Source organism: Salvelinus sp. IW2-2015, linkage group LG4q.2, assembly GCF_002910315.2.
Source record: "Salvelinus sp. IW2-2015 linkage group LG4q.2, ASM291031v2, whole genome shotgun sequence".
NCBI lineage: Eukaryota > Metazoa > Chordata > Actinopteri > Salmoniformes > Salmonidae > Salvelinus > Salvelinus sp. IW2-2015.
The window spans coordinates 8,948,841-8,974,145 of NC_036843.1; the positions used below are offsets into that span (position 1 = coordinate 8,948,841).

The 25,305-nt window shown below is 46.4% G+C and overlaps 1 protein-coding gene across 2 annotated transcripts in view; it reads right to left on the minus strand.

The window, feature by feature from the left end:
* Positions 1 to 25,305, minus strand: part of LOC111963247 (formin-like) — a 182,731-nt gene that overhangs the window by 45,297 nt on the left and 112,129 nt on the right. For both annotated transcript variants that reach the window (XM_023986557.2, XM_070443352.1), the window contains 3 exons: positions 12,390 to 12,482; positions 6,348 to 6,399; positions 2,694 to 2,843 (listed from right to left, as the gene is read on the minus strand). In XM_023986557.2, coding sequence (XP_023842325.1) covers positions 2,694 to 2,843; positions 6,348 to 6,399; positions 12,390 to 12,482 — 295 coding nt within the window. The remainder of the gene's footprint in view (positions 1 to 2,693; positions 2,844 to 6,347; positions 6,400 to 12,389; positions 12,483 to 25,305) is intronic.

Consider the following 25,305-nt stretch of genomic DNA (forward strand, 5'->3'; position numbering starts at 1 on the left):
ACTCTGTCTGATAAGTAGTTGGTGAACCAGGCGAGGCAGTCATTTGAGAAACCAAGGCTTTGAGTCTGCCGATAAGAATGTGGTGATTGACAGAGTCGAAAGCCTTGGCCAGGTCGATGAATACGGCTGCAAGTATTGTCTTTTATCGATGGCGGTTATGATGTCGTTTAGGACCTTGAGCGTGGCTGAGGTGCACCCATGACCAGCTCGGAAACCAGATTGCATAGCAGAGAAGGTACGGTGGGATTTGAAATGGTCGGTGATCTGTTTGTTAACTTGGCTTTCGAAGACCTTAGAAAGGCAGGGTAGGACTTGCACATTCATCTTCTGCATATCTATCACTCCAGTGTTTAATTTCTAAATTGTAATTACTTCGCCATTACGGCCTATTTATTGCCTTACCTCCCTAATCTTACCTCATTTGCACACACTGTATATAGATGTTTTCTATTGTGTTATTGACTGTACGTTTGTTTATTCCATGTGTAACTCTGTGTTGTTTGTGTCGCACTGCTTTGCTTTATCTTGGCCATGTCGCAGTTGTAAATGAGAACTTGTTCTCAACTGGCCTACCTGGTTAAATAAAGGTGAAATATATATATTTTTTAAAAGCTGACTCGACAGGCTGCCATGCCTCAGCAGGTTCGATAGGCTCCCATGCCTCAGTTAGGTGAACAGGTWCCCGTGCCTCGACTGAKGCAACCGGGGAGGTCTCAGCCGGCTCATCGGGCTCTCACACCCCAGCCGGTTCGGCAGGTTCCCGCGCCTTAGCAGAGGTGACCCGTCCACTCCYGATCCCCGGGATCGTCATTTTGGTYGGCGTCCTGCGGYCGGTGCCGCGCGGCGGGGAGGGGGTACTGTCACGTGTGCTCCCTCTCTGGCCTCTAGGTCACCAGGCTGCTCATTATGGCACACTCCTGTCACCATCGTTACACGCATCAGCGCATATGACACTCACCTGGACTCCATCACCTCCTTGATTACCTGCCCTTTATATGTCACTCCCTTTGGTTCCTTTCCAATGTGTCATTGTTTCTGTTTCAGTTTCATGTCTGTGCGTTKTTCGTGTTTCTTGTTTAGTATTATGTTCCGTTTATTTTATTAAAACCAGCAGGGAGCAGCAGGGACCAGCAGAAACAGCAGGGAGCAGGTCTCGAACCCTCGACCTTCTAGCCCGAGGTCCGGCGCGCTATCGACTGTACCGCAAAAGCATGCTCGTGCGGCAGAGTCGATTTCCGCGCTTATAAACCCAGGGTCGTTACACTACTCCCTCCTTTCAAAGAGCGCGTCCTCACGCTAGCTTGCGACTCTACGTCTTACAGGAACGCGCTCACCGGCCAAGCACACGCACTGTCATGGATGCAASGTCCGATCACTTCTGACACCAGTGYAATGAAACAGCAGGGAGCAGGTCTCAAACCCTCGACCTTTTAGCCCGAGGTCCGGCGCGCTATCGACTGTGCCGCAAAAGAATGCTCGTGCGACACAGTCGACCTCCGCGCTTATAAACCCAGGGTAGTTACAATATGTAAAGGTTCTCCAAACCATTTTTTTGTGATTCATAAATACTTTCCTAAACCTAAATAATCCACAAGATCAGAGCATTTTCAAATCTACCAATTGGTGCTGAAACGGAGACGAATATGCAGATATTTAAATGTCGTTCTATTATTGATCCCTAATATTCTGAACCCGTTCTCTCGATATATTCTAGTGAGTCTGTCGACAACATTCTAACTAAAAGGTACACAGTATTTAAAGGGATGGCTTAAGATAAATGTACCCTATTGTACCCTACCCTAAAACCCTATTGAATGAAAACTCCACGAGAAAATCTGTTGGTTTCCAGAGGTTGAATGAAATTKAATCAGAGCGTGCAAGGTAGCCACACCTGCAGAGTGTGTTAGGTGACTGAATAAGGTAAGTCTGAATACCAAATACCTAAGTTGGAATCGGCCCCTAAGAGCTTAGTGCCGTGATGCCAAAATAGCCTAACGCACATCTGGCCCCTCACTGTCCCTTCCAGCAGCCCTGACCAGATACTTGGCACAGGTTAGGCCAGTGCTGCATCTCTCCATGTGCAATAAACCTGCAGCCCTGTGGACTGGTCAAACCATGACAATGTTTAACAGTCCTCTCAGAACACACAGTCTTTAACTATAACCCTGTCCCCTGCTAGTAAAGCCAGAAGGCCTCCAGGAGAACTGCTGTCCCGCAGTGGGACTCCCCCCGACACCACGCATCGGGTCAGATGAAACATCGTAAATCCAGTCCCAGTCTTTGACATTGTACCAGGCCCTGGGCCCGGCTTGCCTACCTTCTCTTTGACGCCCCTGTGCTTTAATAACTGGTAAAAACCGCTACACTCCACACTGTTTACAGAATTCATAATTCTCCATTCAGGGTGTTTAGTATCACATAGAAACGYGAGGGACACCAACGATCAGTTATGTGTTAAGGATGGGTAAGACAAGAGCGACTAAAGGATTCTGGTCAACAGATTTAATGTGTGAAGACTGAACTTTGGCCCAGTCATAACATATCCCCCTTTAATGTAATCAAAAAAAGAACAYTCAGGTTTCTAGAAAAAGATAGTTGGCAAAGAGCTCTAGAACTTTCCCTTTCGTCATTAGCTGTTTGATTTAATRTGAGTGCTGACGAATGGTGATGCAGACATGGTTTCTTCCACTCACCTCTCCTTGGAGATGTTCTTACTCTCCCGCTTCCAAGTGTTCTTAAAGTCGCTGCAGAACTCGTACCAGAGCATGAAGACGTAACCGGGRGCCACCTCCTTCTCCCCAGACTTTGGCTTGAGCCCAAAGTAGCTCACCATGTCCAGGAAGCTGTGTGGGAGAAACAGAGGGAAGAAGAGAGAGCGCAGAGAGAGACGGGCAGTGAGAGAACATCTCACTGGGTCACAGGGGACAGCCGGTAGCAGAGGCTCCATTATCACATTGACCTCTACTACAACCTGGAGGGGAACAGTGCCAGGGGACCAGGCAAGCGGGGTCACCGACCCCTCCCCCCTCCCCACACACACACACACACACACACACCACACACACACACACACACACACACACACACACACACACACACACACACACACACACACACACACACACACACACACACACACACCGTGAATGAGATTGCCCCTTGGGGATTAATAAAGTTGTATTGTATTGTACACACACATTGATAACGTTCATCCAACTTGCTATCTGAGACATCAAATCCAGTAATAGTAGAGACTACAGCTTGTGGACACATCAATGACCAAGACATGAAGATATTCAAGATTCTCATTCAAGATTCTCAGCCTTAACGAGAAGAGAATCTACGGCCCTTGTATGGCAGCTCCTCAGACTAATTCAATTGTAACCAAATCTAAACTCCACAAGGCTCACAGCAGTGCTCACAGGGTTTAAAAAGCAGCCTGCTCCTCTGGGGCTTTCTCTAACCCAAACATTGAAAAAAAATGTTTTGCCCAGCCTGTCAAGCGCTTGATATAGAGGCACAATGATTCAGGAGATGCTCCCAGATTGACACAGAGGTTTTGACTTCCAGATGGTAGGTGGCTGTTGCGCGCTAATGTAAGACACGTTGGGAGGGAGTGTTGGGGGATGGGAAATGGTGCGCGCAGACGGCTGCTCCACAGACTAGCCGCTTCCCATTCCCCAGATATCCGTCATGTGCTCCTCCGACGCTCCAGCGCCGGGAAGATGGTGCAGTAGATCATCCTCGTCTTGAGCTCGTTCCACAACCAGACTAGGCCAGGCCAGCGGAACCCAGGAGGAACAGAACATACCAAATTGACATCCATTCTGTAGGCCTTTGTAGACCCGACCAGCACGCCCAGCGTGATTAACTAGGCCCCTTTTGTATTGGCTCCTTTCCTGACCCTGGGTCAGGTGTCAGAGCTCACACAAATCACGCACAGTCTGTAGTGTGGTAAGCTTAGCTCTTTTCCTTACTCTCTCTGTCACACACACACCACGCACACGCACACCACACACACCAAAGACACAACACACACCACACACACACACACACACACACACACACACACATACACATATATACACACTCTGAGTCCTACAAGCACATACCACGCACTTCTGGAGGGCTATGACGCACGCACCTGCCGTGAGACCGTTTATTACTGTACCTATGTTCAGCATTCCTCAMTGACGGATAAAAGCCTGGGCAACAGGGAATATCACATGGATATTTGGACTGCTAAGATAACATTCCATACAACAACAGATTAGAAAGGGAAACACTCCTGTGGTCAGCTGTTACAAAATATGTTTCTTTAACGGCGACGAGACATCTTCAATAGACAATGGATAATGTATAATAGTAGTTGTGACAGTTCAAATATCCCTCCAGCTAACAACCCTTTAACCACATACGTATGTAAGCAGCACACACGCTGCAGTCGTTTCATATGAAATTGAGCATGATGAGGGAGGGGAAACTTAATGGTCCATTAACTGTGGACGTATCAGGAAACCTCAGGGAAACTGAAACATAAAAGAAACTAATTAGGATTGCATGTTCAGGAAAGGACCTCATTGCTCACTGCATAGGGTACCCAGGATATTGAGCACGAAACTCACATTAAATCTCTGAAACTGTCATAAACTGTGTATCATGTCAGCTTTCCATAAAGTAATTTTGCCAACCAATTGACAGAATTTATGTCATTTCTCTACAACCCAAATGTCATAGCAACCGGTCCTTCCTATGATGATGGTTGGCTTCAGGCCATAACAGACAAATTCACTCCCGTTCCTTAAGGGGTTGACCCTGTGTTTCAGTAGCTGGCAGTGATGATGTGATGTCTATGAGCCTTATTAACACGGGGCCCTAATGTGTGGCTGTGTCGGTGGGGTAGATGCCTCATCCAGGACAGATGTGAGGGTCGGGGCCCACCCACGCCCCACAGAACAAACGGTACACACACACTACAGCACAYACACACACCACACCAMGGCCCACCGCCCATATTCATCACCAGCGTGTCACTTTTATGAGGTGCGTCCCTGGGAACCTGAGAGGGCCCCCCCCCAGCGGCAGGCAGCCCCGGACTGTTTGGATGAAATTAAAGGCAAACTTCATTAAAGGCTAGGGGCCGTCAGCCGTGGGACCCTTTTGATCAATATCCCCAAGTTCAAGACCTTCATTACACTGGTGTCAGTCACACAGTCACATAGAGAGATATCATAATACCACCGGGAGAAGGAGAGAGAGAGAGAGGAAGAGAGGAAAGCGAGAGACAGAGAAAGAAGGCAGAGGGAGTGAGAGAGAGATGGAGTGAAAGACACAGAGAGAGAGATGGAGAGACCCATGCTTTGCCAATCYGAGTGCTTCTCTTGGCTTGAAATGGAAACATGTAACAGGGATGTTTGGAAACATTGGCTGAGTTGTAGTATTGTCCAAAGCAATCAACATCTTACAGTTTATAGTTTCCATTTTCCAGCGTCAAGCGTCCTTTGGTTTCTCCTTCATGTGCTTTTCATGATTTATTTTGGAATCTGGAGAGTTACGATTTAAAGCAAACAATTCTGGTCTCTATCTAAACAAGGAAAAATAATCTATTTGCTTTGTTTGTTCTTTCTAGTGTGTTTTTCCAATATGACATTTTCCAGATATGTTTTTTCTCTGACACTAGTTAAACGTCTGCCAGTTGAGCATTTCTCCATAAATAAGGTGGGCCTTCTTACAGTGACTCTKGAGTTTGCAGTACCAAACACGGAAGATAAGGCCTGATAACAACTAGAGTGKAGTGAGCACAGTGTGTGTATGTAAGCATGGCGGGTTATTGGCGTTGGCACAGTGTATGTGAGTTTGGTGAGTGTGTGTGAACATGTAAGCGTAGTGTCTGTGTCTGTCTCCATAGGCAGCCCTCCAGACAGCCCTTCCCTATCTCGGGGCTAGTCTACATTGTGCCAGGTTATGACCTGGAGATTCTACTGGTCCTGTGTGGCTCAGTTGGTAGAGAATGGCACTTGCAACACCAAAGTTATGGGTTCAATTCCCACAGGAGACCAAAACAAAAGTATGAAAATGTATGTGTTCACTACTGTAGATAAGAGCATCTGGTAAATGACTCAAATGTACTAAATGACAGAAGACCCTGAATGGCTACATGACATCCACCATCCATTATACTTGGCTGAGTTCCCTTCTGTATGTCAGAAGGTATTACAGAGGTATGCAAACAGCCAGGTCAGGAAATACAGAGCTCCTCTGTCATACAGATATGACACGTTGTTTGGTCTATGACCTCTAGGTTAATTGTGTTGTGTTATATTAGAACGGACAGAGACCATTCACACCTTTTCTGTGCAGCTTTGAGCCGGTCGTCCTCAGCACTGTGGTCCTTTTGAACTGGAAAAGACAAAACAACAGCATGGATTAGATGAATACACATGGAGTAAACAGACCTATGTGTGAGCCAGTATGGGAGGCTTGGAGGTCACAGTACATACAGTAGTGGGAATAGATATTTCCWAATGGAGGTAAACTGAGGTACACCAATGACACTCCATGCAGTCCCGCTGGTACAGATGGGGGTCCTGTGGGTACAGACCTATCCTCTCCCAGGAGGAGTGTCAGGGTGGAGGGTCATTAGCATGACATGTCTAAGGTGGTGGAGCATGTGGTAGAGGTGTCCATGGATTTCACCGTGGTGAATTGTAAGAGGTGAGATGTTTGTGTGTGAGTGTGTTGATGAGGAGTGTGAGGTGGTGGTGTCTGGGGTGGGGGTGTAAGGAGAGGTCTAAGTGTGGACTGTGTGTTGAGGAGGAGTGTGAGGTGGTGGTGTCTGGGGTGGGGGTGTAAGGAGAGGTCTAAGTGTGGACTGTGTGTTGAGGAGGGGAGAGGGGCAGAGGTGCGTAGCAGGGGCACAGGCAGCACAGCACAGCGCAGGGCTGAAGAGTGAGTGTATGAGGCTTGGGAACTGGAGGCTCCTGTGGACTCCTGCCATGTAAAAGTGTCTAAATGCAAGGCAGATGTGTGCGGCGGGCCAGGGCGAGGTGCAAGAATTTATCTAGGGCCAGAGAGTGCCTGTGATCTCAGATTTATTGCATTTTCCAGATTCATCCTTTTTACAATGATGGGGGACCTTTCCCACTTGAAGATTTAAGAGGGGGAAGTCTCCCAAAAATTGTTCAAAGGCAGGTTTGGGGGTCTTTTGGGAGAGGGTGAGCTTAAGCTGCTACCACCCCTTTTGCTTAGATTTTTTTTTACATAAGCAGGCTGATTGTCTGAAGTAAACCTAATGAAGGGAAGGGGTGGCCATGGCTGGGATTGGGGAGGAGGGGGGAGAGCCATGACCAATGGCGTTAGGCTCAGCGGGGGGTTCAGGCTGGCGCCTGAGGTCCTCTCTGGTGTGGCTCTGTGTAGAGGTGGCACCAGGCCGTCCGGCGCTCTGAGAGAGAGCAGCCCACAGAGAGAGAGAGAGAGAGAGAGAGAGAGAGAGAGAGAGAGAAAGAGGATGTGTGAAGTTTCTCTTCCTCCGCTCCCTGTGTAAACATGAAACCAGTAGTGGCTAACTAGAAAGTTATGAGACGCTCATGCTGAGAAGGACAATAAATTAGGCCTTTAAAACTCTGACACACTTTTCCAAACCACTGGTTTACCAAGCAGTCAGATAACAAAGTGCTAGGAAACTACATATATAAGCTGTGTTAAGGACCTGGAACCTCTCTGGGAAAAAACACACAATCTTTACTGCATCAGTGACTACAGCTCCGTGCTATAAAAATGTTTTGATGTGTGTATGCCATTTCCATACATACTCAATCAAACATCAAAAGGAGCTGTAACGTGTACGTGTGAAAGTTTTTGTGTGTGTGTCGATAAATCTCTTGTTCTCGGAAACGCTAAATATACCTTGCCAGCCCTAATCTTTGAACTTTGTTAAGCTGTGCTGGTTTTCATATTGTTGTCCTATCAAGAGGGAGCTTACGGCCTCCTGCTACCATAGCACAAACAAGCACACTTGTTYTCAAAGCCTCTGCCCAAGACAACATAATTATCATTGTTTGCCAACACAGTGAAGAGCTCAGGATTGTGCATATATGACCCACCCAGATGATTATGATCATAACAGCCTGGTGGGGAAGGGTTGTGAGCTTAGCCTGGTGGACACCAGTGTGCAATGGGATCTTTAGTGACAGACATCTTAAATTAGGGACTGACTGCACCCTTTGCAGGGCAGTGTCCTTGTCACAGCCCTGGGGCATTGGGACCAGAGGGAGGAACATCTCCCTGGGCCAGACACCTCTCAGCAGTAAACATAAAGGAAAACACCTCACAGAGTGAGTCCAACCCATGAGGAGAAGTCAGCCGTTAAAGGACTATATGGCATGCCATGTTAAACAGACACTTTCCACTCAAMATATAGTTATTTGGAAAAGTTGAATATTAGTAACTGGGTTCTGATTCATTGACAACAAAGAGAGCTTATTGAACAACACATAAAAGCCTAAAGAACACTAGACAAATAAAACATGACAGAACTAAAGATTCAAGTGGGAAAATTTGTTTTAAATTAGTCACGGTGTGTATTCACTACTCAAAATGTCCCTGAAGGATTCAAAGAGTTTCTATTAAAGTGAAAACAGAAAGGTGGGTTTGGTTCATTGTTTTTGTAGAAACTAACAAAACATTCTTTCAACGCTAATAAACAGTTCTGAAGGAAAGGGAAAATACTTGCTCCCAAACTGCTGAAGCATTGCATAAATAGGCTAACTGAGTGCTGCTGAAAGTTAGGGACTCAACATTTCAGCATTCTACCAAAAAACATATAATGAGAGGGGGAGCAGTACTATATGTACAGAAAGGAAGCAGAGGTGGTCACGGGTAATGGCAGAGTAATGCCTTACAAGACAAAGGCTCAATGACTTGGAGCTGTAGGAGCGTTGTAGGAGTGTTGTAGGAGTGTTGTGAGATCACAAGCAGGTTCGCGAGGCAGGGCCTAGGGCGTTGGGGTTCAGCTGTGGGCCCTGCTGAGAGGGAGCAGCCTGCCGGCCCCCACAGCCTCCACACAGCCTCCACACAGCCTCCCAAGCAGTTCTGGGTCAGCGCTCCACAGACACGGTCACATGAGCTGCTCTGCTCCCCTGCCTCGCACAGGAGCAAGCATGGAGTGCACTATGACAAACAGACTGTCCCTCCTCCATTAAAAAACAGTATACAGTATACAGTATGTATGAGATAATTCATACTGGCTCCCTTCCTACACATGTTTGGTTATGGTTATAGCTGTCCATCAATACCAATGACGACATTGGTACCACAAGCACACCAGCACGCATGCACGCCTGGACAASACTAATATGGTTTCCATGGTCAATGAAATATTTTGAGAGAACTTCCCTGTCAYGTTCCTGACCTTATTTCCTTTGTTTAGCCTTGTTTAGTTAGTCAGGACGTGAGCTGGGTGGGCATTCTATGTTATGTGTTTCTATGTTGGGTTCATTGTATTAGCCTGATATGGTTCTCAATCAGGGGCAGGTGTTTTACGTTTCCTCTGATTGAGAACCATATTAAGGTAGGCTGTTCTCACTGTTTGTTTGTGGGTGATTGTTGCTGTGTCTGTTTCACCACACGGTTTCGTTTGTTTGTTCCTACCTGTTCGTGCGTTCATGTTTTATGTTCTCAAGTTCAGGTCTGTTCACGTCGTTTTGTTATTTTGTATTTTGTCAGTGTTCTGTTTTGTTGGATATCATTAAAATTCGACATCATGAACATTCACCACGCTGCGCCTTGGTCCTCCTCTCTTCCACCTAAAGACGAGCGTTACATTCCCAACCCTTTTGTGTGATAACTGTTGCTTTGTTCTGTGTATTGAAGTCATGGAACCATCGCCAGGAGATGAATAATGGAATGGACATCTCTGGCACTAAACCTTGCTGCTTCACAAGTATGTGCAATTGCTGGAGGAGCTCTGTTTATTAAGAACGGATTATAAGTTTCCCACTGGAAARTTTACGTTCAAGATGTTTTTTTGTAAACCAATACCATTTTGTAGCCAGTGGCAACGACAATGGTTTAAAGACCTTTCAAATATTCTGTGATATTGACCAAGACTACATGTTTGACACACTGGAATGTTAAAGGGAATAAAAACAGTCTATAATACATTTCCGTTTGCAATATGTAACTAGGAGAAAAGGATACCAAGGCAGACTTTGTTCGCAATGAATACGGTACTCGAAACATCTCTATGCTGAAAACACTTCCCTGCCTCCAGTTCTCACTCTCTACCTCCCGACATGAGGATGCAATCTCTCTCYGAGACAACTCATTTACATATTTTATAGAAAGACCCTATTGTTTCCCAATATTCTCTGTCTGCCGCAAGTAATGTGTGTMATTTGCCCTTCAATGGAGTAAAACGTAGATCCCCTTGTGACACTTTTGTTTGTCACTAATACTTTGGAGAGATAAGAGGTTGTTGAAGATGTTGGCAAGGGAGAGAGAGGAGGCTTCCCTTTAAGCCAACTCAGATGCCCTACCAGACCWATAGAGGGCCATAGACCTGAGGCAGTGTTTTTGTTAATAGCCTGCTCTTTGTGGCTCTTTGTGGCATGCAGAAATGTGGGAAGGCCCTCGCCTCGCCTGTGTAAAATTGGTGAAGGTGGCGAAATTGCATGCAGGTGGTTGTTGGCTTGCCAAGATGCTTGAGTTGCAGTCTGTTAAGTTGATGTTTACCCACAGCGAGAGTGATGATAGCTTGATCGTTTAAAGCCAATGAACTGTATCCAATATTGTGAGAACATTGCCAGAAGCACCACTACATACTGTTTGGGACAAAATGCAGAGTCCTAGTTGGCACTCATTCAAATGAGGAAGAGGTTCTGTATGCATTATGTTGCTTTAGTGTCACGAGCCTGGTACCTGCTCTGTATAAGCCTGACAAGGCACCTCTCCCCCTGTCTGCATGCCACGTTGTAATGCATGTTAGGAGCGGACGTGTTGCTGCTATGTGAACAATAACTCCTGGGACTATTTACACAGTCATTTCCAGTAAATCAGGGATTACAGCGCGTCTCTGTAAACTCATTTCCTCTCCCTTTCACATTCCCATGATCAATAGTAATCACAGTTGAACCTGTTGGCCAACGGAGTAACACTCCGAGATGAATGTCACTTTCTCTTTTGGAACACTGTGACATCTGCGCTTCCTCATGCTGCATACCACAGAAACCTTACAGGAGCCCATTTCTGCATGATGGAAGTAGATAAGCTTTATGCTTTCTATGGTAGCAGCTTTACTAGCTGACTGACTGGCTTTGCAGGGCACTGGAGGGGGCTGTGGGGAGGGAAGGCTCTGGGGTGAAGATGCCTAGTGGAGGGGGRGAGGCGGAGGGGATCAGAGTGTCTCTGTCTCGGTGTAGTATGTCCCTGGCTGCCACGGTGGTCCCCAAAATGTCCCACTGAGTACAGCCAGCCTTTACGAGGCCTCAGCCAGGGATGTCCTGCCAGCTTTATAGCAGTCATGAGTACAGGCAGCATGTTAAGGGCAATGTGATCCTCTCTGCAGGGTTAGGCTTTAGACTCCTGTCCCTGTGCTGTCAGAAAGGCAGCCCCCTCTAACTGACGCTGGGCCTGGGCTCCACCATCACCCAACTAACCGCCTGACAGGGCACAAAATATATATAGAAGAGCTAAATTACAGCTTTGGGCTTTAATGGTTCCTCTCAGTGTTTTGGAGGAAGGAAAACAGGACCTCTCTAGTTTCTCTCTGAGTTTGGTTTCTTTACTTGACATTCTCCTCAGCAATAAATAGTCTATGTGGAGAATGTTTCATCTCTGGAGAACAGTGGGTTCATTCTCCATTCAGAGAAGTGACAGGCTGGCTTAGAGACATGACAGAGGGGGTGAATATATCATCACTATCTACTGGTAGAATTTGGGAGTGTGTCACAGAGCATGATTTGGAGGGAGGAGGAGGGGGAAGGTCGTCTCATCACTCAGTCCAGTGGATGGGCTCTGACACARGCCTCTGCTTGCCTCAGGTGCAGTGAGTGATATCAAACATTCAAGGATCCTAATTTCCAAGAGCTGTCATTACAATCGGTAGAGAAGAAGTGGCCTGTGGAGGCCAAGGGGAGAGTAAACACATCTAAACACCCAATCAGGCCAGAACCAACGTAGCCTCTCTGGCCACTGGCTTTATTATCTCTCTCACTGGGGATCAAACCGCCTTCGCTGCCCGGCCTGGCTGCCTGTATTAGGTGACACGCAATGATTTCAACCCCCTGAGTCTGCTGGAGCAACATCTACTAAAACAACACATAGCACCCCCTGGTTGTCAACACATGGGGCCTTGTGTCCTCCTCTCTTCGGTTCTGGTTTGTTTTACTCACCGGTCGAGACGAAGGCCTCCATTTTCTCCTTGAAGGGCTGGAGGTTCTCCTCGGAGGAGTTAGCACACACCTTCTGCACATCCTTTTCACACGCTGGGGGAGAGAGAAAGCAGGAAACGTTCAATATTGAACATTTCTCAGCAGGAATGGATTAAAAAAGCTTTGGCCTGGGGTGGGTGGAGGAGAGAAAGTGTGAGAAAGAGTAGACTGTGTCCTATGGTGTACTGTGTGAAATTGGCATTTGTTTTTTATTGTCAGAGCCTCATCATTGGGCTAAGGTATAAAACAATAACTAGCGTGCCCAAACAGCAAATGTAGCACATTAATTAATGACATGTGAGAGTGGGTATCACGTTTCCAACACTTTCATAAGTTAGTTAACCAAAGCCTGCCGAGGGGAAACATTTGAGGGAAAAGAAGTGTGTGAATCTCTTCCAAAACATCCCAACCAGATGGCTATTAAAGAGAACTGGCAATCACTTTAAATGAGCTTGGTCTGCATTCAAAATGGAAACAGAGATCATGTTTCATTATCAGTAAAGCCAAGTAATAGTCTTTAAAGGGGCTTTAACACCATTTTCTGGGGGCAAAAATAAGAAATTGATTATAAATCTTCATCAACACATTCAATAGACAAATTATGGAAATAGTTTTGTCCAAAGACTTTTGAATGGGAGTAGGGTGTTCAATCTGTTACTCTAAAAGAATTAGAGGAGATAACACATAATATGTTGAAGCCACATATACTGTGGCACCTCTGTTGTAGCCACAGGTACTGGGCCAGCCACCCAAAACATTGAGTGTATGGCCCACTAGCTAGATGGGACATTTTTGTCACGACTTCCGCCGAAGTCGGTCCCTCTCCTTGTTCGGGCGGTGTTCGGCGGTCGACGTCACTGACCTTCTAGCCATCATTGATCCATTTTTCATTTTCCATTGGTTTTGTCTGGTCTTCCTACACACCTGGTTCCAATCCCATCAGTTACATGTTGTGTATTTAACCCTCTGTTTCCCCTCATGTCCTTGTCGGAGATTGTTTGTTGTATGTAGGTGTTTATTGTTAATTCTGGTGTGCGACGGGTTTTGCACCCTCTACTTGTTATTTTGTATACTTCCCAGGAGTCACRTGTATCCCCTCTCACAGGCGGAGACGGAGGCTATGGAAACATATGTCTCCGAATCCCTGCATCAGGGGTACATTCGGTCCTCCACTTCACCCGCCTCCTCGAGTTAATTTTTTTGTGAAGAAGAAGGATGGGGGTCTGCGCCCGTGTATTGACTATCGGGGTCTGAATCAGATCACGGTGAGGTATAGCTACCCGCTACCGCTCATAGCCACAGCGATAGAGTCAATGCACGGGGCGCGCTTCTTCACTAAACTAGATCTCAGGAGCGCTTACAACCTGGTGCGTATCCGAGAGGGAGACGAGTGGAAGACGGCTTTCAGTACAACCTCTGGGCACTATAAGTACCTCGTCATGCCGTACGTGTTGATGAATGCGCCCTCAGTCTTCCAAGCCTTTGTAGACAAGATTTTCAGGGACCTGCACGGGCAGGGTGTAGTGGTGTATATTGACGACATTTTGATATACTCCGCTACACACGCTGAGCATGTGTCCCTGGTGCGCAGAGTGCTTGGTCGCCTGTTGGAGCATGACCTGTACGTCAAGGCTGAGAAATGCCTGTTCTTCCAACAGTCCATCTCCTTCCTAGGGTATTGCATTTCCATGTCAGGGGTGGAGATGGAGAGTGACCGCATTGCAGCCGTGAGTAATTGGCCGACTCCCACCACGGTAAAGGAGGTGCAGCGGTTCTTAGGGTTTGCCAACTACTACCAGAGGTTTATCCGGGGTTTTTGTCAGGTGGCAGCTCCCATTACCTCACTGCTGAAGGGGGGCCTGGTGTGCTTGCAGTGGTCAGCTGACGCGGACAGGGCTTTTAGTCACCTGAGGGCTCTGTTTACCTCAGCTCCCATGCTGGCCCATCCGGATCCCTCTTTGGCGTTCATAGTGGAGGTGGACGTGTCCGAGGCTGGGATAGGAGCCGTGCTCTCTCAGCGCTCGGGTACGCCACTGAAGCGCCGCCCTTGTGCCTTCTTCTCGAAGAAGCTCAGCCCGGCGGAGCGAAACTATGATGTGGGGGACCGGGAGCTGTTGGCTGTCGTCAAGGCCTTGAAGGCGTGGAGACATTGGCTTGAGGGGGCTGAAGACTGAGCCCTCGCCAGGCAAGGTGGGCCATGTTTTTCACCCGTTTTGTATTTACCATTTCATACAGACCAGGTTCACAGAACGCTGAGGCAGACGCATTGTCCCGGCTGTATGATATAGAGGAGCGGCCCATGGATCCCACTCCCATACTCCCAGCCTCTTGCCTGGTGGCACCGGTAGTGTGGGAGCTGGACGCGGACATTGAGCAGGCTATGCGTACAGAGCCCGCTCCCCTTCAATGTCCGGCTGGGCATCTGTACGTTCCATCTGCTGTCCGCGACCGGCTAATCTATTGGACACATACGTCACCCTCTTCTGGTCACCCTGGTATCGGTCGGACGGTGCGCTGTCTTAGTGAGAAGTACTGGTGGCCCACTTTAGCTAAGGACGTGAGGGTTTATGTTACCTCCTGCTCGGTGTGCGCCCAGTGTAAGGCTCCTAGACACCTGCCCAGAGGTAAGTTACAACCCTTACCCGTTCCACAACGGCCATGGTCGCACCTGTCAGTGGATATCCTGACTGATCTTCCTCCTTCACAGGGAAACACCACTATCCTGGTCGTTGTGGATCGTTTCTCTAAGTCCTGCCGTGTCCTCCCTCTGCCCGGTCTACCTACGGCCCTACAGACTGCAGAGGCCTTGTTTACACACGTCTTCCGGCACTACGGGGTGCCTGAGGATATAGTGTCTGATCGAGGTCCCCAGATCACTTCAAGGGTCTGGAAGGCGTTCATGGAACGTCTGGGGATCTCGGTTAGCCTTACCTCAGGTTTTCACCCCGAGAGTAACGTGCAGGTGGAGAGAGTAAACCAGGATGTGGGTAGGTTTCTGAGGTCTTATTGCCAGGACCGGCCGGGGGAGTGGGCAGCGTTCGTGCCCTGGGCAGAGATGGCCTAGAACTCGCTCAGCCACTCCTCCACAAACCTCACCCCMWTMCASWSTGKAWKGGGGTATCAGCCAGCATCAGAGTCAGACCGAGGCTCCTGCGGTGGACGACTGGTTCCGTGCAGTGGAAGGAAGACATTAAGAGCCCTGCGTCATGTCACATCCTATTTAAGCAGGCGCGCCGGTGCAAAAGCTTGTTGTCCAAGAAATGTGGGGCGGTCAGAGCATCCTTCACCGCTAGTTTCAGGCCGTGTTGATGTATCAGCCAGTCAGGTGTTATGTGCCCTGTATCGAGCGTCTGGCTCTGACCCGTGAGAAGCGCCTGCCCCTTCGCGCTGCTTCCTGCCATGGAATCTGGGTCCTGGTTTCTGGGTGTGTGGGGATCCGCATTTAAGTCCTGAGGAGTAACGGGTAATGTTATAGGTTACAGACTTTTCGGTCCGCAATTACCTATATAAGCCCCTCGTTCCATGTGTCTCTGCCTCAGCGCCATGGTGGCTGGCCACTCGCAGGAGTCTGAGGTTGGGGAAGGTCCGCCCCTCTGCGGACATTCGAGGGGGCCGGTTGCGATAGCTCACGGTCTCGTTCCATACTCGGATTTGAGATTGCGGAAGTGGGAGGCCTTCATTACCTCATTGGACTGGAGCAAGGGGTATGGTTCGGAGGAAGAGAGACGGCTGGGTCTTTCTCAGTCCGCGCTGGAGGACGGTTGGATCCTTCCTATGTCTACCGACATTTTCACCGTCTCCATCCGGGGGATCGCCCCTGCTCCTGCGGGGTCCGGGCCTCGTCCCTCTGCGCTTTCTTCTGCAGCAGGGAAGGGTGCGACGCGCCGGGCTCTATCACAAGGGGGGAGAAGTTACTGTCACGACTCTCCGCCGAAGTTCAGAGTCCTTCTCCTTTGTCTGGGAGGGTGGGGTTCAAGGGCAGTTCACTGTCAGCGCCATTTGAAGTGGGCCTACATTGAATCCATTTTTCATTTCCATTGGCTATTTGTACTGTCTTTCGCTACACCTGGACTTCAATCCATCAATTACTATTGTATGTGTATTTAGACTCTCTTGGTTTCCCCTCATGTCCTTTTGTCGGAGATTGTTTGTTGTATGTAGGTGTTTATTGTTAATTCTGGTGTGCGACGGGTTTTGCACCCTCTACTTGTTATTTTGTATACTTTGGTTTTCGGAGGTTTTGATGTTTATTAAACAGCTCAGTTTTTACCAAGTTCATTCTCCTGCGCCTGACTTCCCTGCCACCAGCACGCACCACATTATAATTTTATTTTTATTGATTTAACCTTGATTTAACTAGGCAAGTCAGTTAAGAACAAATTCTTATTTTACGGCCTACCCCGGCCAAACCCTCCCCTAACCCGGACGACGCTGGCCAATTGTGCACCGCCCTATGGGACTTCCGATCACGGCCGGTTGTGATAAAGCCTGGGATCGAACCAGGGTCTGTAGTGACACTTCTAGTACTGAGATGCAGTGCCTTAGACCGTTGCGCCACTCGGGAGCTGACATGCTGGCAGTAGATCCCCCTGTCCTGTTCTGGCTTTCCCCAGTGGAACTGTACATGTGGGTGACGGCTGAATGTGGAAGCCTTGTTTGTTGTTTGCTCTGGATGGGCCTTTGTTGTCCTGCCAAACCACCTAGCTCACACGGGCTCAAAGGAAACTGCCGATGACTTGACGGAGCGCGAGCCAAACTATTTCATTTCCTCCTAACAATCAACGTGGGATGATATATACAGAGCCGCCTGCCAAAATAACTTCCTCAAAGCTGTAAGTCATAAAGCTGTGCAATAAATACCTTGCGTTGGTTATTACTGCATCGCTTAATGTCTTAACAACACAACAGGAACACTGTTTGGTCAGAGTCTGAGACTGGTTCACTGGTTTCCACAACAATCAAGAGGGATGTATTAAGAACAGGTGAATATGCTCAGTTACCCACTATCCTTTTCCAGGTTCGGAGGAAAAGTTGCTCTTGAAAGGCGAGGGACTGAACTTGAACTACCACACACTACTTGAGTAAGCAAAGACACTATTCCAATCACATCATCCACAGCTGAGAGGGACAACCATGACACACACCTGATCAGGTGGTCTAGCTCTAACACGACTGAAAAAATCCTACTTTTAAAAAACTATTAGCTCCCTCACGCATTAAAATCCCCCTGTCTCAAGTGGGCACATTAAAGGGTGTTCAAAACAGCAAGAMTACAATTTAGAGGCGGCTCCCCTCCAAAATGTGGTCCAGACAGCGTAGGCCACAAGAAGGAAGCCCAAATAACATCAGCAGCTGCGTGAAATAAAAACCCAGTGGGCCTCTGGTTTAGGACATTGTCTTACAGTGACAATGCATAATCACGGAGGGTTAGTAGAAGGAAGAGGAGGCAGAGGAGGAGGGAGTGAGCTCTTTCTAATGCAGACGTCACCTGGGGATATACCGCTAGAGTAGCACGCCACTGGTTAACGGGGTCAAATGATACTTAGTTGTGACACTGGTAATACTACTGTAACGTGTAATACCACACTGTTACAGCAGTCTGTAATAGCTAGCTTGGTTAAACCTGGTAGATAGCCAGCACTGGTTAAACTGTAATACTACTGGTTAAAGCTGTAAATACTGGACTGTGAATAGTCGTGTAACTACTACTTGTTATAACGCGGTAATACACACTGTGTAAAACTGTAATAACTACTGTTACACTGTAATACTAACTGTTGAAAGCGGTAATACAGCACTGTTTAAACGTAATACACACTGTTAAACCCCGTGTAATACTATTGTTAACTGGTAATACTACTACGTTACACTGTATAACTACTGTTAAACGGTAATACACACTGTTAAACTAATACTACTGTTAAACGGTATTGGGACACTGTTAAACTGTAATACTTACTGTGTACACATGTAATAACTACTGTTAAACGGTGAATACCACTAACTGTTATACTGTACAAACTACTAGTTACACCTCGTAATAATTACTGTAAACGGTAATACACACTGTTAAACTGTAATACACACTCTTAAACGTAATACTTACTCTGTCAGAATATTCTACTGTTACACTGTAATAGCGGTACTTGTTAAACGGTAATACTCCCTGTTAAACTGTATTATACTTAATACTGTATCTGACTGTAAAGCGTAATAAACGACACTGTTAAACTGTGAATGAACTACTGTTTAACTGTATATATACTGCTGTAACGATAATTGGACAATACTGTTGAAAGTGTAGCTATCTAACTGTTAAACTGACATACTACTGTTAACATCGTAATGAGCAATAGTTAAACTGTAAAACTGTACTGTCATAGCGGTTCAGAAAATCTGTATACTATGACACTGTTAAACGGCTAAATAGACAACTGTGTTAAAGCGCGATAAGTACTACCTGTTAATCCGCTCAGGTGAGTACTACTGTTAAACGTGTAACAACTACTCGTTAAACACGGTAATACACACTGTTATAACACTGTAATACTAGTGTTAAACGGGTAGATTACTACTCGTTAAAGCGGCCTGTTAGTGAGCTGACTGTAAAGTCCTGTTAAGTATGATGCCGGAAGCGTGTTGCCACCACTACGGGTAATGACGTACTGTTGTGAGCGAAGGCGGTATGTACACCCTGCGCTGTCCTGAAACTGTAACATAGCTCAGGCTCGGGTTAACCTGTAATGACACACGTTAAAGCTATCATAATAGGGCTGTGTGTCGAAAGCGCTGTAAGTACTGACTCGTTAATGGTAATACACCACTGTTAAAGCTGTATTAACTTACTGCTTAACTGTACATACTGACTGTTTAGAAGCGGGTAATACACTGTAACTGCTATACTAAACTGTTACACTGTAGATAATACTGTTAAACGGTAATACACAACTGTCTAAGTTTCGTGCTAATGCCTACTGTTAAACTGTTAATACTACTGTGTTAACGGTAAGTAGCTGGCTTGGTTGAACGGTAATGGAGGGGACTGACATGTTAGAGACTTGCCCTGAATACTACTGTTAACGGTAATGACACACTGTTCAAAAGGCTGTAATGCTATTGTTAAACGTGTAATAACTACTGTAAACGGTAATAGACACTGTTATAGACAGGTAATACTTACTCGTTAAAGCGCTAATTGGCTCACTGGTTTAAAGCTGCTAATCGAACGTTACGTGGTAAACCCGGGGTAATACTGACTGTTAAACTGTAATGACTACTGGTTAAAACTGTTCCTGTAATAATACTCAGCCGGTAATAACTACACTGTAAATGACTACTGTTAAATCTATACAGCACGTGTGTAAACATGTAATAGACTGGCTTAAACTGTAATACAGTAAAATGTTACACAGACTGTTAAACTGGTAAACTGACTGTTAAACTTTATACTACTCCGTTTAAACGGTAATACGCTACGTAAAGTGTAATACATGGTAAATACTTAACTTGTTACACTGTAATAATACTGTTAAAGTAATACACACGGTTACAACTGTAAATACTACTGTTTAAAGCTGTAATACTAACTGTCGTATACACTTAGTATACTAAATGGTTAAACGGTAATGAGCACACTGTTAAACGTAGATTACACTGACTTATGTAAACTGCATACATAGCTACTCGTTAAACTAAATACGTAAACCAGGTGTTAACTGTAATACGACTGTTTAAACGTGTAATACTACTCTTAAAAACCGTATACTTACTGTGTAAAACGGCTTAATATCCATGTTAAACCTGTTGAAACTACTGTTAAACGTAATAACTTGAAACTAATCTATGTTCAAACTGTAAGATACTACTGTGTAACCGTAATACTACTGTTACACGGTAAACTAACACTCGTTAAACGGTCAATACTACTGCCTTTAATGAAGCACTGATAGAACTAATTATAAACTAAAACTAAACTGTTAAATTAGCGGTAATGGTAACAATTGTTATAGCAATCTATCAGTCTTAAACTGTATACATATACTGTTAAAACTGTAATACTAGGCTGTTAAGTATCAGCCTTTAGTAACTGTAATATACACTGGTTACAAGCTGGTAAGATAATAACTGTATAAACGTGTAAACAGCACTGTTAAACTATAATACTACTGTTAAACTGTAAATAACTACTGTTAAATTCGGTAAATACACACCTGGTTAAACCTGTGATTCAACTACCTGTATAACTGTGCCAATGACTACTAGTTAATAGCGGTAATACACACTGTAAAGCCTGTAACTTGTACTACTGTATAAACTGTAATGTAAATATCTCGTTAGAACGGTAGAGAAGACTGTTGAAACTGTAGATAGCTAACTGTTAAACTGGTAATGTTAGCGTTACGTACTACTGTTAAGGAGCGGTCAATACACTGGTTAAACGTAAGACTACTGAAGACTGGTATGTATACTACTGTTAAACGCGTAATACACACTGTTAAACTGTAATTGACTACTGTTACACTGTAGATACATACTGATAAACGCGGTAATCACACATTGTTAGAAGCTGTAGATGACTACTGTTAAAGGCGCTGTGAATACTACGTTAGCACTGTAATAGCGACTGTTGAAGACGGTAAATACACATAGCGGTTAAAGCGGTAAATACGCTGTCACTGTTAAGACGCTGTAGATAAGCTGGAATGTTAAACGGTAAACACACGTGTGTAAGACTGTAACCGTACTACTGAGAGCGGTACATGACTGACTGTTAAACGGTAAATGACTACTGTATAACGGTGAATAGAAGGGGTTAGACACTGTAAATGAGGACTGACTTAAACGGTAACTGACACGACTGTTAAGGAGGGGTGGTAATGCTAAGGAGAGAGAGAGTGTAACGGTAATAGAACACTGTTAAGACGGGTGAAGGCGACTGACTGTTACGCTGGAGAGTAGCTGAACTGTAAACCTGTGAGAGTATCCAGCTGTTGTGAAACGGTATAGCTACTGTTGAGCACGGGAAATACAGCACTGTTAACACTGTAGATACTACTGGTTTTCACCGCCCTGTAATAGGCGAGCGGAGAGCGTATGTAATACGGAGCCCGTGGGTGACGTTAAGGAGCTGGTATACCTGACTGTATGAAGATGTGTAGACTGACAGCACTGTATAAACCTGGTATTACTCTGGTTAAACGTGTAATACTGAAACGGTTAGGAAAGGGGTGAAGAGTGACAGCAGCTGTCTAAACCGGTTAATACTACGTGTTTGACAGCTGTAATAATACTGTTAGAGAGCAGGTAATACAACCATGTTAAACTGTGAATACTGACCTGAGTTAAACGGTAATTACTACTGTTAAACCGGTAAATACTGAGCTGTAAACGTAAGGAGCAAGGTGGCGTTAAGCTGTAATTCGAGTCTACTGTTACACGGTAGATGACACACTGTTAGAACGATAATGCGGGGTTACTAGTTGAAGACACGTGGTAAACGTTAGCTTCTTGCCGGTTAAAGCACGGTAATAGGATCGAGCGTGCTGTAACGCGGTAAAGTGACCGCACGCCTTGTGGAAACCTGTTACATAGCTACTGTTGAGAACGGTAATGACCGCTGTAAAGCTGGTGAGATGTAGCTGACGCGCAGTGGAGAGCGAGAGAGGGAAGCCAGTCGGCGGCCGGGCGTCGTAGGAGCGTGAGGGAACGTAGTAAGCCTGTTAAGACTGTAACTTAAACACTGTTATTAACTGGTAATACTAGCGTTCACGCGGTAAATGACAGCCGGTTGAGACGGCCTACATGAGACTACTGTTATTAACGTACAGAGTAACCACACTTGTTAATTGAGGCTTACAAATACTGTACCTTGGTTCACAAACTGACATATCTATTTGTAATTACGAGATGGAGATATTCCTGTCACACGGCGAGCAGCTGCTCTAGAGTTGACCACTATAGGCTACTTGGTCGACTTAGTAAACCTGTAATAACTGCTTTAGTTTAGAAGCCGGTAATCTACGGACCAACTTCACTGTCGTTTAACGTATGTGCGTCGCTGGTGTGAGATAGCTCGACACTCGGTTGGTCAACAGTCGTGTCCGTGTAAGAAGTGTATCACCGAGCTGGAAGAGACCCGGATAAACTGTAAATCCAGCAGCTTGTTAGATAAACTGAGCTGCTGAAAAATCAGACGTATCGTGTACGAGCTTCGTCCTGACATGAACTATCTCGCTTAAAGTTGTTGAAGCGCTGTACATCACCTGTTGCAACCAAATCCGTGCTCGTTACTCGTATCTCTGTCTGACTGTTCGTTCCAAGCTGTATATAACTACTGTTAAACGACGGTTAACCTTCACGTCGGTTACGACAGGGGTCACCCTGGTTTCTAAGACCCTGGTAGGTACTGGATTCGGTTTCAGGAGCTGTGACATAATATTTTCTTTCTTCGGTCCCTAGGATGACTCTGGTCTAATTGGCCGATTCAGCACATTTTTCGTTTAAACTGTAATGATGTGACCTTCGTTACCAGACGCTGTATACCTGACTATCTGAACCGTGCTAGATTCTACTGGCGCGGCGTGCTGATAACTCACCTCAGCTGGGTTCGAAACTCGGTTGAATCACGATCACTAGTTGAGGCTCGTATGACTACTGTGGAATATTTAGCATCGATACACTGATACTAGGGTGTTCTGGATGTACCCGGCTAATACACACTGAGTCCTAGGTGATAGGCGTGTTACAGACGGGTGACTGTGTTAAGTCTTGGTATGTATTACGATCTGGGTGGTCCGTCACACACTGTTAGCGATTTACTTTCTCCACAATCGCTGCGGATCAGGCTTTTCTTCGCGGAGTGATGTATGCCGCCTTACGCATCGATCCGGGTGAGTGCAGTACCTTGGGTGAGCTCTTTGCCCGTCGTACCAGAACTGTGATGCAGTCCTGCTGATGTAGCTTGCGGTATCGGATGACGGGACGATAGGGATTGGTCTTACTTGCCGGTAACATTGTTCAGAAGTGGGAGCCGCGTAGCAAGGTACACCATTTGCGCGGCGGGAGGTGTCCTAGGACGTGTATATCACTGAAGCGTCGCAAGTACGATATCGTGGCGCAGTAGTACCTCCGTGGACAGGATCGGGTCGACGGTCAAGATGACGTGACTACGATGTGTCGAGCTATCCGCGTTAAGACTTGTAGTAATATTCTGTCACTGTACATCGTAGCTTATCTATTCTTTGGGTGTTTATTTGTATTATTATCTTTATTCTTTGTGTGATTCTAGTTTCTGCGTTAATGGACACTGTTTAAAGCGTGCTGTAATCACACTGTATAATTTAGTTACGTATTATAGTTCCTACTGTGTTACATAGGGTTTCAATTTCCTTATGGTGTACGTTTCTGCATTAGTGATATAGTAGCTCACGATTCTCTGCCTGTTCTGTGCGTCTCGTCTGCCGTTCTGCTCTTTCTTCTTATTGCTGAACTCTCTTGCTCGTGATTTAATTTCTTATTTGTCACTGTGAGTTATCGAGATTGTCGCCCTATTTTTTGTAGTCTGTCTAGTAGTGTGTTCCTTTTCTTGGGTTTTTTATTTTCGATCTGTTCAGCTGCGTCTGATTGTGTGATTATCTGGGCTCCTCTCCTTGTGTGCCTACCGGCTGGTCTGGACCACATTTGGAAGGGGAGGTGCTCGCTGTCTCTGATAACTGCTAAGTGTCCTCTCGGCGCGTGTAGGGGTTGTAATGCAGCCCTCCTTTAATGTGTCCAGACTTGAGAGCAGGGGAGATTTGTGTAATCGCCGATGAGAGATAGCTATAGGATGTTTTGTTAAAATGAGTTAGGGATTTGTTATGCCGCTCAGGTGAGTGTGTTAGAGGCACTTAGATCGAACAATTGTGCCTTTCAGGTGTGGTCGCATGGCTTGGTCTTCCCTCAGCTGTCGCGAGTTCGCAAAAGGCTGAGTTGAATAAGTCTGGGTCGTTTGCTGACTAGTCCAATGTGTCCGTTGTGGTTGGAAGTTCAAGGTCTCTCCAGTCGTGTCTCCTGGACCTTGTCAATGAGCGAACTTTCCCCGAACGTCAGTGTGATAAAGATATAGTGGTAACCTAGAGGACGATAAATTCCACAAAGGCTGTTCTTCAATAATCACCGTAGCGCCTCTTGATTAGTTCTGATGGAAACCAGTGGAACAGTCACAACTCACGACACTGACGAGCTTCAGATGTTTGCACTGTGTGCTGGTTAGTGTATGACACCGTTTCAAACGCCGATGCACGAGAGCTAATATCCGAATTGCAAGGCTATTTATATGAGCTCACAGCTTTCTCGACTCTACAGTTTGGGAGAGAAGTGGCTCAAGATATGGCCGAGCGGACGGCTGTAATAAGGTATCGAGTGACCCAACGTTGATTGTCTAGCGCACGCGAAGAAATAGCGTTTCGGCTCGCGCCTAACGCAGTGCATCTGCAGTTTCCTTTTGAGCCCGCCTGCGTGTAGCTAGGTGTTGCTCCAGGCCAGAAGTCAAGGCGCCGCAGGCGATCGGCTCTACGTAGCCGACCGGGGGGAGCAAACAATCACACAGTAGGGCTCTACCAGGACATTCAGAACGTAGTAAGTGCCGTCCTCACCCCTCATACATGTTCCACGTGGAGCAACGCCCAGAACAGTGACAGGGTTGCGAGGAAGGTCATTACTGTCAATGCTAGTTCAGCGCCCGAGTCTGCGTCAACAGGGCTAAGGCACTGAGCATGCAGTTACCTCATTCGGGAGCGGAAGTGTTCTCGCCCAATCCCACAATTGACGGCCCAGCCTCGTGTGCCGGTGTTCGAAGGGGTCAGCACGGTTTGAGCCCGCGGTGTATCACCGAGAGACC